We start from the raw sequence: 13847 nt of genomic DNA, 5'->3' as shown, positions 1-13847 counted from the left end.
TTTGCAATTTTAAAATTGCTATCTATTACACTGCGATGTCGGTTTGAATTCGATTAATCATTCAGCCCTAAACATATGCCAAGGGAAACACGCGATAGTGAGGCTTGGTATACTGATCCAGCAGATAGTCAAGTCAGTTTTATTGGTGTAGCATTTTATTAAAATCTGCTTTCACAGCTATGTCTGAGGACTTACCTCATACATTGTAATCGGGTACATACCTGGCACAGTCCAACATCAGGGCTGTAGTAGTCCCAGCAGCAGAGCAGGCTGTTAGGATGTAACTAGGCTTTATATCATTAGTTAGGCTAATTAATGCAAACATTACTTTCTGGGTGTAATTGCCATCGCTATATGGGAGGACAGTAAAATGACAGAAGTAGCAACAGCAGCTAAAGGTAGGTTGTTAGGGTTTGTCAGTTGTCCGAAATTCCTCATTGTGTGTCACTCACAGTAAACACACAAACATATGCACACAGTTCTCCCCAGGTTTGATGCCAATTGAGTTGTTGTTGGGCTGCAGTAACCTTCAACAGCTTATTGTTTTCAATTGCACAATTGAGTGCTAAGAATTTTTTTTCTTTTTGGATTTTATTCCCCCTTTTCTCTCCAATTGTACTTGGCCAATTATCCCACTCTTCCAAGCCGTCCCGGTCACTGCTCCACCTCCTCTGCCAATCCAGGGAGGGCTGCAGACTACCACATGCTTCCTCCAATACATGTGGAGTCGCCAGCCGCTTCTTTTCACCTGACACTGAGGAGTTTCGCCAGGGGGATGTAGCGCCTGGAAGGATCACGCTATTCCCCCCAGTTCCCCCTCCCCCCCGAACAGGCGCCCCGACCGACCAGAGGAGGCATTAGTGCAGCGACCAGGACACATACCCACATCCCACCCGCAGACACGGCCAGTTGTGTCTGTAGGGACGCCCGACCAAGTTGGAGGGAACACAGGGATTCGAACGGCGATGCCTTTGTTGATAGGCAACGGAATAGACCGCCGTGCCAACCGGACGCCCTGATTGCTAAGAAATTTTACCAGCTCCACTGTTATAGTACAGTAACTGAGAACAGTTCTGTCACAAATATACTCCTGCAGATCACATCAGACCATTTTGTTATCTTACACAATCATCCCCACCTCCCTTCTGTAATATCCTCCACCCAATGTTTCTGCTTGGTGCTTTTTTTCCCATTCAGTCACCGTTGGTGCCGGCTGGTCCCTTTACCCAAATCCAAGACTGATAAATACAGTTATTTGTTGATACATTATAAAATATTAACTATCCATTAATTCTGTTTCTCTTCTCAGGATGTCTCTGTATCCATCTCTAGAGGACCTGAAGGTCGACAAAGTCATCAAGGTAAGCGGAATGAATCAGAAGTGTTCGTTGGACCATGTGCGTGGGGAAGAGGTTGGTTCTGTGGCCGAGAACTCAGCAAGGCCCCAAAAAATTCCTATACAGTATAGTTTTTTTTCCCACGGGAAGTTCAGGGTACATTTGGACTCACAAGTTGGTCTCTAAATGCTTCGCTCAACTGGACTGAGGACGATCTCCCAGCTGCCCTTGCTAAAACTGGGTGGAAAGCAATTAGAGAGTTTAAAAAAAACCTGCGTTGCAAAACCAACCCAGAGTCTTCAGGGCGGCCCTTCATATTGGGGGCGGTGACATGCGCAAGTCGTGTTCTGGTAGTAAACACTGTCGTACCAGCAACACGTGCGTTATAGGATGGCTCAGCCGCAGTCACCAAAGAAACTCCTTCAAGGTTTTGTGATGTTTGTTGCATTCGTAGCCAAACGTAGTCATCAGTTAAAAACAAACACGGTATTTTATGAGGACATGATTCATCTGTCCGGACATACCACACATCAGCTTCAGAGAACATTACAGGATGAGTTACACTGGGGGACAGCATCGGCTGTGTTTTAGCCAACACATCTTTCTTGTCCTGGTTTAAAAGTTGTAAACAAAGTCACTGTAAATCCTTAACTACACCAATCTTTTGGACTGAGCACATATTCGATAAAATGGCATCAACTAATCTAATGTTGGGACATCAATCTTCTGTGTTTAAAAGCTCTCCCCGTGTTACAGAGTGATTCACTCTATCTCCAGGTTGTTTCACCATGGAGGAGGGTGGGGGAGAGCATCGTTTCTGCTAAGGTGTGTCCTATATTTCCAAAGGCGGAGGTTTGTTGGCGACCGTTCTCGCTGCCATTGTCCCAACTATCTTGCATGTAGAAATCCCCAGACATTGGCAGGCAGAGGTCCGCGATTGTCTGGTACTGCGAGACTCGACTACATTTAGCTCCCTGAGTCACCACACCAGGAATAAGCCAGGGCAAACAAAGCACGCTTGTTTCACTTACAGTGGAGGAATTGGGGCGATGAGGGTAAAAAAGAGAAAATGTTGCAGTTAAACAAGTGACATTATGAGGTATGCGGTACTGTACGCCGTAAATGATGGGTAGCCTAGATATTAAGAGTGATAATTTTTTGACTTCATGTGACTTTAATGCAACATATGTGGTTCAAGAGAGGAACTTATGAAGCTTGTAGGCAGTGTTCACTGGTTATTTATTTATTTATTTTTAAATTTTCCCCCTTTCCCCAACTGGCCAATCACCCCGCTCTCCCGAGCCGTCCCGGTCGCTGCTCCACCCCCTCTGCCGATCTGGGGAGGGCTGCAGACTACCTCGTGCCTCCTCCGATACATGTGGAGTCGCCAGCCGCTTCTTTTCACCTGACAGTGCGGAGTTTCGCCAGGGGGACATAGTGCATGGGAGGATCACGCTATACCCTCCCAGTTCCCCCTCGCCCCCCTGAACAGGCGCCCCGACTGACCAGAGGAGGCACTAGTGCGGCCACCCGGACACATACCCACATCCGGCTTCCCACCCGCAGACACAGCTGATTGTGTCTGTAGGGACACCCGACCAAGCTGGAGGGGATTCGGTAGGCAACGGAATCGACCACTACGTTATCCGGACGCCCCGCTTGTTACTTTTTTATTTGAGAAAACTGTTTAATGTCTAAAATTTGGAATGAAAACAGATGATTCAAAAAGTCTTGCTAAAAGACAAAAACTTAATGTACAACAATACTGGCTTAAACGAGTGAAAGAACATTCAGATACAAAATAGCTGTGCAAAAGGCAAAATACTCTACCATATACGTAATTAAATGAACAACTACATGGAAGAAAACTGGCAAAGTCTAAATCAAGCTGTAACACAAATGTCAGTCTAAATTAAACTCAAAACATTTGTCAGTCTGTCAGTCTTTTCCAAGCCGTCCCGGTTGCTGCTTCACCCCTTCTGCCAATCCGGGGAGGGCTGCAGACTACCACATGCCTCCCATACATGTGGAGTCACCAGCCGCTTCTTTTCACCTGACAGTGAGGAGTTTCGCCAGGCGGATTTAGCGCGTGGGAGGATCACGCTATTTCCCCCCAGTTCCCCCTCCCCCCCGGACAGGCGCCCCGACCAACCAGAGGAGGCGCTAGCGCAGCAACCAGTACACATACCCACATCCGGCTTCCCACCTGCAGACATGCCCAATTGTGTCTCTAGGGACGCTTGACCAAGCTGGCGGTAACACGGGGATTCGAACCGGCGATCCCCGTGTTGGCAGGCAATGAAATAGACTGACTGCCACGCTACCTGGACACCCCTGTAGCAGCTTTTATACGATACAATCTGCATTCCGAGTGAAGCTCCTTCTGACCTTCTCTGTCCAGATACCTTTCAAAAGCTTATTGTTGTGAGTTTCTGAGGAGTCTACAGTGAGTTAATTAAATAAAGATGCTGGTTGATCTGTGACACTTCTCGTGAGTATTATCTTCAACCCATCTGAGATGTTCACCACAACTAGCTCTAACCTGTGAAACTGGGAACTTGTATTTGGTACCCGAGATGATACCAAATTTGAGCACACAGTCCCAATAGAGAACCACGTGACTTAGTTATCCAAATATTTTCGCAACCAGCGAGCACAGTTAATTGTCACAGCACGCTACAGCATTGGACCGGTGGTCGAAAAGGGCCTTCTGCTTGCACTATTCAGTGAGTTCATGTGCCACTCGGCACCTCCTGCATCTCTGTCCATCCTGGAAGAGGGATCCCTCTGATGCTAGTGTTGGAGTTACTCCCATCTTTTTTCCTGGGTGGGGCACGTCTGTGGAGTTTTTCTTTATCTGAATCAACAGTCTGAGGATAGGAGGTGCCCAGCATTGTCCTCCTTTTTAAAGCCCTCTAGGACATAACCATTAACAAACATTTCCAGCTCGTTAAACAGGGCTCCGGCTGATGTTAACCAACATTTAATTCCAGGAAGTTGAAACCAAAACAAATGAGGCTGTAAATGATACAGATCTCTAAATGTTTTAGAGAGGGGGCACCTGCTTCATAATCTTATCAAGTCAGCATTTAGGAGCACATTTGCATGCAACTCTTGTTCATAAAGCTTCTGTTGTATTCTGTGGTGGAGGAGGAAGTAGTCGGCGTTCACTTATCTTTTCCTGAGCCCACAGACCTGGCACATCACCAGAATCTATCCATTTCACGTGGTTTCAGACTTAGTCTGGGAATGTTCTCATTCATCCAGGTCATGGTTAATCCAAAGGAGTTGAATCAAGTGCAACTGGACTTGGTATATATCCGTGAAGACGTTTCGCCTCTCATCCAAGAGGCTTCCTCAGTTCGTGCCTTTCTGACTAGACCAAGCTAGTCTGACTGGCTGGTGATGAGACTCAGAATTTATCCTCTTTGGAGTCGTTGTCAGAGCTATAGATGTCCATGGCTCTTTGTATCTCGATGTTTACCAACGCCCGTCGCTAACAGAGCCATAGATATGAGTGGCTCTTTTGTGTACCGATGTATGGCCGCGCCCGTCGTTATCGGAGCTATTGATATGCGTGGCTCTCCTGTGCTCCAATGTCTTGTCAGTCTGAGGTCTAGTCAGATGTCTAGTCTAGTCAGAAATGCACGAACTGAGGAAGCATCTTGGATGAGAGGCGAAACGTCTTCACGGATATATACCAAGTCCAGTTGCGCTTGATTCAACTCCTTTGGTTTCAGACTTTGTTTTGTACTTTGATTCGTGTTACCTCTCACCCTTCCCCCCCCCCCCTTCCCAGTTACCTCTCACCCTTTCCCCCCCTTCCCATGTCTTTTTCATCCTCATCACTACTTCCCTCTACATTATTCACTTTTATGTGTCTTTAAAGTACAGTCCAGATACACTACTGTTTGTTATTTGTTTCCAGGCCCAGGCCCAGTGTGCCCAGACCACCCCTACCATGCCAGCCATTGCTGAGGGAACCTACCAGCCGCAGCCTGCTACCCTTGGGATGCCAGGATCAAGTGAGTCCCCAGGCCTCATGAGCCCTCCGAGTTGAAATTGGTAGAACGTAGCACACAAAGGCCTTCACCTGTATAGGCTCTCCTTTCCTTTCTTCATTCTCTCTTTTTACTCTAACGGGCTGGACCCTTTAGTCGACTGGTTAACGTAGTCACCGGTGGTGCGGGAGACCCGGGTTCGCATCCCGGCTGCGGTGGTTCCCAGCTGTCCCCCGAATTCGCTACATTGGTGATGGAAGTGGGATGGTGAGACCTTGAGGCCATCGGAAGCGCATGCGCCCAGAAGCATGAGGGAGCTGGTATGCTGAAGCGCGGGGACACGCTTCCCGAAGGAGAGGGGTAGTGTAACGTGCATGGATAAATAGACTCGCTAGCCTTTGGCTATCGGTCGGACCCTTTAGTCGACTGGTTAACATAGTTGCCCGTGGTGAGGGGGGCCCGGGTTTGCATCCCGGCTGCGACGGTTCCCGGGCTGCCCCCCGACTTTGCTACATACTCTCTTTTGCTTGGATGTGTTTCCATATGGCTGTGTGGGGGGTCTGTCCTCCCGAGCTGGTCTAGTCGAGGGAGGAGGATGGTGGGTGGATTCCATAGCTTGCTGGTATGCAGGACAGATAAAGATGTGTAGGGCGAGAAGGGTGGAAGGGGGGTAGGCACTGTTGAATGTTTAGGACACGAGGGCAGGGAATAAACCAAACAGTATTTGTCTCTCTTTTCTCCGTTTCACTTTCTCCACCACTCTGTCTCCGCGTCTGTTGCTCTGACTCCATCTCTCCTCATCCCTGTCTTCCATCTTATTTCTAACTCGGGTATTTAAGTGTGTCGGTGTGAAAGTAGGATAGGACACTGCAGCAAACCAGTCTTTTCAGTGGTGCAAGACACACTGGTGGAGAGAAAGAAAAGGGGAGGGGGTGTAGAGACAGACAAAAGAGGCAGCCACCAGAGATTAAAAGCGGGCAAGCGATGGACAGGGGGGCCCTCAAGAAGAGCAGAAAACTATTTTCTGCTCATTTTCTCTCGCTTGCCCCTCTTTTTTTATTCTTTCTCACTTGTTCAGTTTCTCTTTCTAGTTTTGTGTATGGATGCAGAGTCCTGGGGGCCTTCAGTCTTTTGTTTTCTCCCAGCGGAGCCATGAGTCACCATAGAGACTGGCTCTGGCGGTGGTGCTTGGAAGGGGGGAGGGAAGCAGAGGAGGAGGAGTCGTGCTTGAAGAAAGGAATGGAAAGACTCTAGAAGATAGGAGTGTGATGGGTGTGTGTGAAAGGGAGGGGTTTCTCTCCCGGTGTGGAGGATAGAGACGGGAAAAGAAGTGGAAGGGAAAGCCCAACTTACATCACCACTGAACTACAGCCCGGCCAATGCTGCGAACTTTGATTTGCTGAGAATCTGGTCGACAAGGTGAACCTTTTTTCTTCCTCTCACCAGTTTAACTCCACCTGCCACCTACTTCTCCAATCAAGGAAAACCCCCACGGAAAGGAAGGGATTAGAGTGAGAACACAGCATTCTTCCAGAGCGTAGCAGAACAGATGTTTAAGGACTGTCCAACACAAAGTCTTTTGCTTAGAATGACCCCCCCCTTTTTCTCCCCAATTGTATCCGGCCTATTACCCCACTATTCCGAGCCGTCCCGGTTGCTGGTCCACCCCCTCTGCCGATACAGGAAGGGCTGCAGACTACCACATGCCTGACAGTGGTAGTCACCTGACAGTGAGGAGTTTCGCCAGGGGCACGTAGCACGTGGGAGGATCACGCTATTCCCCCCAGTTCCCCCTCCCCCCCGAACAGGCCCTTGACTGACCAGAGGAGGCACTGGTGCAGCGACCAGGACACATACCCACATCCAGCTTCCCACCCGCAGACACAGGCAATTGTAGGGACGCCCGACAAAGCTAGGGGTAACATGGGGATTCGAACCGACGATCCCGTGTTGGTAGGCAATGGAATAGACCGCCAGGCTACCCGGACGCCCACACTACTCGGACGCCCTCGCTTAGAATGATTTTTAATGTTAAAGCAAAAACAATAGTTTTTGTTCGACAGTTGCAGTCACCTTAATTTAAAGGAACATTATGCTTTTTTTTTTAACCATCAGAACAATGTAGGGCACTTATCTAGAACATACGGGCAAAATAAAAGTCTATACCGGAACAGAAGTGAAACCACCCAGTACTAATTATTAATGATTATCAGACTTCTAAAAGGCTTAATGTATGGGAGGCCTAAGAGTACACAACTTTTATGAACACATGACCGGTTATTGGCGTTCCAGTATGGAGATCCACTGGAAGTATTTATGTAGCCTGCCATCCATCCATTATCCATCCATCCATTATCCAAACCGCTTATCCTGCTCTCAGGGTTGCGCTGTGCTGGAGCCTATCCCAGCAGTCATTGGGTGGCAGGTGGTGAGACACCCTGGACAGGCCGCCAGGCCATCACAGGGCCTTCTTAACATTCAGTTTGTAATATCTGGATCTTGGCCTAATCGAAAAAAAAACTACTTAAAATATCCTCTGTCTTTTGGTATTTAAGTTTGTGAGTTTGCATAAAAGCCATTTTTGAAAGTTGAGCAGAGCTGAAATTTCTGTTTGACAAAGTCCGTTTGTTATTTTCAAACCCTCAGTAGTCATAATCCTTATTTTATTTTTCATTAAGTAGATTTATTATAGGGTTATTCATTTATAATGTTCTTAGAAACTGGTATGTGATCCTAAAAGCTATTATGAATGACTAATAAATCAAACTGATGTAGCGTGCCATGGGATTTTAATACACAGAGGTGATCTGTTTCCTGCTGTGTGGACGTGTCAGTGTTGCCCCTTCTGCCCCTGAGTCAAGTTGAGTGTAGAGATATTGGCACTCGTGTCTGCATTGCCAGCAAGGTGTGTGACCCTCCGAGGGAGTTCTGGCTGTCGTCTGTTTCTCATTGTGGCGTTCTTGTTTTCTTTCATCTGTTCAAATCTATATTAGTTGGCTACTACAGGGAAAAATAACTGTGAATGAAAAATTAACTTTGAAGAAGAAGATTTGATGTTCAATGAGCATTTAAAATGCAGTATTTGCATAAAGAACCAAGAGGATAACTAATTATTGACAGATTAAAAAGAAATTTTTTTTTGCAAATGATGGTTTATCACAACATTAAAATAATACATTTTATAATACATTTTGACTTTATGTGCAGTGGTGGTAATTATTCATCAATTTTTTTTCCCTCTTTTTTGATTTTGCTATACTGTGTTGATCCCCGAAGGGAAATTCTTCTCCGCAATCAAACCGTCCTAGCTGTGTAGCCTCTGTACAGCACCCGGGGACCGACTCCAGTTCGTCTTGCCATGCCTCGGTCAGGGGCAAGTCCAATCATTATTTTTATAAAATCATTTTTAAAATCATTTTTTACCCTCTGTGCAGTGTTGGTAATTATTCATTAAATCATTAAACAACGGGAAACGGGCTTAAAACAGTAATTTTTGTCCTCTTGTGTCCAGCCACTTTTTTTTTTTTGGATCAAAATGTTGCTGTGTGTCATTTCACCACACAGAGTACTGTGGAGTTGAGGTGTCTGCACACCTAAAAATTCTCTGAGCAGGTGTGTAACGACCACGGATGACTAGACTCGCTAGCCCTTGGCTAACGGGTCAGACCCTTTAGGCGACTGGTTAACTTAGTCGCCCGTGGAGCGGGGGACCTGGGTTTGCGTCCCGGCTGCGGTGGTTCTCGGTTCTCGGGGCAGCCGGGACGCGAACCTGGGTCTCCCGCACCACGGGCTACATTAACCAGTCGACTAAAGGGTCTGACCCGTTAGCCAAGTGCTAGCGAGTCTAGTCATCCGTGGTTGTTACAGGTGCAAAAGAAGAACAGCGCAGAGCAGTGTGCATGAAGTTCTTCTACTGCAGAGTACTAAATAACTGAAAGTGTTATTTGGCTTAAATGTCCAAATGTCATGAATATCTGGGTGAGTGTGCCCTCTGTGGACGGTAGGGTACTTTTCTCATCTATAAATAAGATAAATCTCCATTACTAGCTCAATCACACATCTGAAGTTAATGGCTTTTACAGCGTATACCTACCTGTGGGCTATAACAGTGTATTTACTGCACATGATGAATAAGTTCACAGTTTGTCAACGTCAGTATTGGCAATACTTAAAATGTATGACAATCATGCTCTTCCTACTATGTTGTCAACATTATGCAGAAAATCTTAGAAGGATAATCAGTCAAAGTGTGTAACTTGACTTTCAATGAGGCAAACGTAGCAGCTAGCTTCAGACAACAGCATGAAAATTGTTTTCTGAACATGCCTGCAGCCAAATAAACAGTCAGTGCTGCAGTATCCTGCATCATTTTCAGAGTAGAATGTTGCAGTATACCTCTCTGTCCACAAACCTGTAGTCTTCTCAGGCTAGAGAATTGTACTGAATGCAGCAGGAGAGTAGATGCAGAGTCCTGCAGGTCCCTTCGGAAAATGCGTCTCAGTTCACCATGCCTGATGACGAATGAATAGAAGGGCTTGTGTAAAACGTAGGTTCAGATTTTTTTTTACATTTTTGGACCCCCCCTTCTCCCCAATTGTACCCATCCAATAACCCCACTCCTCCGAGCTGTCCCGGTCGCTGCTCCACCCCCTCTGCTGATCCGGTGGGGAGGGCTGCAGACTACCCCATGTCTGCTTCGATACATGTGGAGTCACCAGCCGCTTCTTTTCACCTGACGGTGAGGAGTTTCACCAGGGGGACGTAGCGCGAGGGAGGATCACGCTATTCCTCCCAGTTCCCCCTCCCCCCCTGAACAGGTGCCCCGACGGACCAAAGAAGGTGCTAGTGCAGCGACCAGGACACATATCCACATCTAGCTTTCCACCTGCAGACACCGCCAATTGTGTCTGTAGGGATGCCCGACCAAGCCGGAGGTAACATGGGGATTCGAACCGGCGATCCCCGTGTTGGTAGGCAACGGAATAGACCGCTACGCTACCCGGACACCCAAAGATTTTTATGTGAAATTTTCTGGTAGAAGTGTTTCCACGGTATTCATTCAGGAGTGGTGTGCCACCACAGCAAGGGAATTTACCACCACTGCAAGAGAAATGTGAAGTTAAAATAAACACTTACCTAAAACAAAACAAAAAAACAGTCCAGTGTTTTAGAAGTAACGATTATATTATGATTAAAATCATTTTAGCACTAGAACCTCCATTTGAATCATAATTTAGGCCCAAACAGACAAAGGACAAATGTAGAATCATCACTCAAAAGCACCACAGCTGCACAAAAATGACAGTGGAAAAAGTGTACCAAGCAATTAACTCCTAGTTTGTGCTCCAGTGGATGATGAGAGTCAAACCTTAAGTAGTGATCAGTATGGGTTGGTTTGTGTTAAACATCAACAATCAAATGTTCCCATCACCAATTGTAATTTCACAGTGTAAGAAGACTAACCTGTCATGTTCCACATCCTGCCTGGTGAACTTGATGTGGTTGTCCACAGAGTTAATGTAGTTGGTGAAATGTGCTATGTCCTGAGATTTAATTTTAACCCAGGTGTCATCCACAAATCTGAACCAGTGGCTAGGTGGTGGACATCAGAGCCTCTTTTCCCCTTCCTCCATGTACAAGTTGGCCACTATAGATGAAATTGGGGAACCCATAGCACACCCATGCCTCTGCCTATAGTACTGCCCCCTCTATGTGAAGTGCGTGGACTGAATACACAGCTTCAGGAGCAGGCACACTTGGTCAGTGTTAAGGGTGGTCCCATTGCTAAGGGTGGGGTCATTTTGTAATTTCATAAGGACTACCTCCACTGTTTCATCAACAGGAATGCATGTGAAGAGAGACATGACATCATAAGAGACCATTGTTTCCTTTCCCCTCCATAATGATGTCTTTCACCTTATCCACAAACTCCACAGTGTTCTGGATGGATTCAACTTTCTGTGAAACAGGCTAAGCGGGGGAGGGGGCATTAAAAGGCCGTAAGCCAAATGAATAGCTTTTATGGGTGGCAACACTAATTGGGTTGGAATTGTGCTGAAACACAGGGTGTTAATACCGCATGCAGGAGGTTGGGATGAATCATGGTCTACAAACTACCATGTTCTTCTCTTCATCTTCAGCCAGTGTGAGAGTCTGCTCCTCTGTATGCCAGCTAATCCAGCATATCCTGCCTCTCTTTTGCCCAACCATCAGAACTGGTGGCTGTAACTGAATAACAAAAACTGTCGGCGTCTTAAGTGCCTAAATTCAATGTGTGCATGTGTGTTTCTGTGTGGGTGAGACGTAGTCTGGCTCTTTACTTTTATTGCCTGTTTGTATTTTCCTACACTTCACTTTTACTTCCTTTCCTGTGCTTTAGCCAGGTTAAATGCAGTATTCAGTGCAGTGTGGTAAGAGCAGTGCAAGATTATTGTTGCTGGGTGTCTGGGTAGCATGGCGGTCTATTCCATTGCCTACCAACACGGGCATCGGCGGTTCGAATCCCCGTGTTACCTCCGACTTGGTCGGGCGTCCCTACAGATACAGCTGGTCGTGTCTGTGGGTGGTAAGCCGGGTATGTGTCCTGGTCGCTGCACTAGTGCCTCCTCTGGTCGGTTGGGGTGCCTGTTCGGGGGGGAGGGGGAACTGGGGGGAATAGCGTGATCCTCCCACGCGCTATGTCCCCCTGGTGAAACTCCCCACTGTCAGGGAAAAGAAGCGGCTGGCGACTCTACATGTATCGGAGGAGGCATGTGGTAGTCTGCAGCCCTCCCCGGATCGGCAGCGACCAGGACGGCTCGGAAGAGGTTGTGCAGGTAGACAAGCAGCAGGATACTGCAATAACACGGCGATCCGACAGGCAGGAAAATAGAAAGATGGACGGATGAAAAATAATACAAACTTGCCAAATAGAACACATGCGGGCAGCTAGCCTACCAATAAGGGGAAACGGGGGCATTTCCACCAGAGCATGAGAACGTATGCTGATGTCAGGAAAGTTTTACTGCACTGCAACACAAGCTGTTCAGTATCAGCACTCTTCCTCTGGTGTGCTCAGCTTGGCTGCACCATGAACCTGTTGTAAGGGGCAGAGGGAAAAAAAACTGCTGGAAAAATGAGATCAGTCGCAAGGCTAGGTCTACAGACAAAAGCAGCATAGGTTCACCTTAACAGTGATGCACGCTGTTCGGGAAGTCTTCTGGTGAATCCCTCATCAGAATTTACAACCCGAAGAACTTCATGAATACTTTGCCTGTCCTTTATGTTGGAATTTAGGGTAAATGATTTAGTCCTGCGGCGGCACGGTGGTGCAGTGGTTAGCATGGTCGCCTCACAGCAAGAAGGTCCTGGGTTCAAGCCCTGGGGTAGTCCAACCTTGGGGTTCATCCTGGTTCGTCCTCTGTGTGGAGTTTGCATGTTCTCCCCATGTCTGCGTGGGTTTCCTCCGGGTGCTCCGGGTTCCTCCCACAGTCCAAAGACATGTAGGTCAGGTGAATCGGCCATACTAAATTGTCCCTAGGTGTGAATGTGTGTGTGTGTGTGTGTGTGTGTGTGTGTGTGTGTGTGTGTGTGTGTGTGTGTGTGTGTGTGTGTGTGTGTGTGTGTGTGTGTGTGTGTGTGTGTGTACACGTATGTGTATTGGCCCTGTGTCTACCCGCCTGCGCCCAGTGACTGCTGGGATAGGCTCCAGCATCCCTGCGACCTTGAGAGCAGGATAAGTGGTTCGGATAATGGATGGATGGATGGATTTAGTCCTACGAAGTTGCTGGAGAGAAGGTTGAATAGGGAAATATGTACGGTTATGGTGTTGTTCACTGCGCAACTCTCATCTCAGAAGTTTCCTGACAGTAGGCCACAACACACCCACAGATGGTGCTGTTAGCCTATTACCAACACACTGTTTTTTTTTACACAAGGATCTGGGCAAAATTTTACCTGCTGTGTGTCCGCCAGAACCCTTTACTCTGACCTTTTATCCTTCCATTCCTCTGCCTTCTCTTGATGCTAACTCTCTGCCCCTCAAACCATATGTCTCCATCTCTCTGCCCATTCCACCCATTATTCCTTCTTCCATCTGCCTCCCCCACGCCATCTTTTTGTTTGTCCTTTCCTGTCCCTCAACACACTCCTACCTCCACCTCCCTTAACATTTCCCTCCATTTTTTCCAGGCTTATACCCAAACCTTGAGGAGCTCGGAGAGTATATGGGTCTAAGCCTACACAGTGATGAAGTCCAGAGGAACTTGGCCTTGGTACCCGTTGCTGACAACGTAAGTTTGGGAGTTGGGACTATGTAGTGTGCATTGGGGTGGTGGGAAAAGTGACTATGAGAGCAAATTGATGGTTGTGGAAGGATTACAATCATAATAAACCATCCCCCAAGGTGTGTTCTTCAGGCATGCACCACAATACCGTCCATCTTTTTGTATTGGCCGAAATGGGGATCTATCCGGGGAGGGCTGCAGACTACCACATGCCTCCTCTGATACATGTGCAGTTGCCAGCTGCC

At 47.3% G+C, this 13847-nt stretch overlaps 1 protein-coding gene across 3 annotated transcripts in view; it reads left to right on the top strand.

Moving 5' to 3' along the window:
* Window positions 1–13847, top strand: part of sdcbp2 (syndecan binding protein (syntenin) 2) — a 37880-nt gene that overhangs the window by 6250 nt on the left and 17783 nt on the right. For all 3 annotated transcript variants that reach the window (XM_056272908.1, XM_056272906.1, XM_056272907.1), the window contains 3 exons: window positions 1310–1361; window positions 5266–5362; window positions 13508–13608. In XM_056272908.1, coding sequence (XP_056128883.1) covers window positions 1311–1361; window positions 5266–5362; window positions 13508–13608 — 249 coding nt within the window. In that variant the 5' untranslated portion in view covers window position 1310. The remainder of the gene's footprint in view (window positions 1–1309; window positions 1362–5265; window positions 5363–13507; window positions 13609–13847) is intronic.

This window comes from Lampris incognitus, chromosome 2 (assembly GCF_029633865.1).
Source record: "Lampris incognitus isolate fLamInc1 chromosome 2, fLamInc1.hap2, whole genome shotgun sequence".
Lineage (NCBI taxonomy): Eukaryota > Metazoa > Chordata > Actinopteri > Lampriformes > Lampridae > Lampris > Lampris incognitus.
The sequence above is the reverse complement of the archived record's forward strand: the minus strand, read 5'-3'. Positions and strand labels throughout refer to the sequence as shown.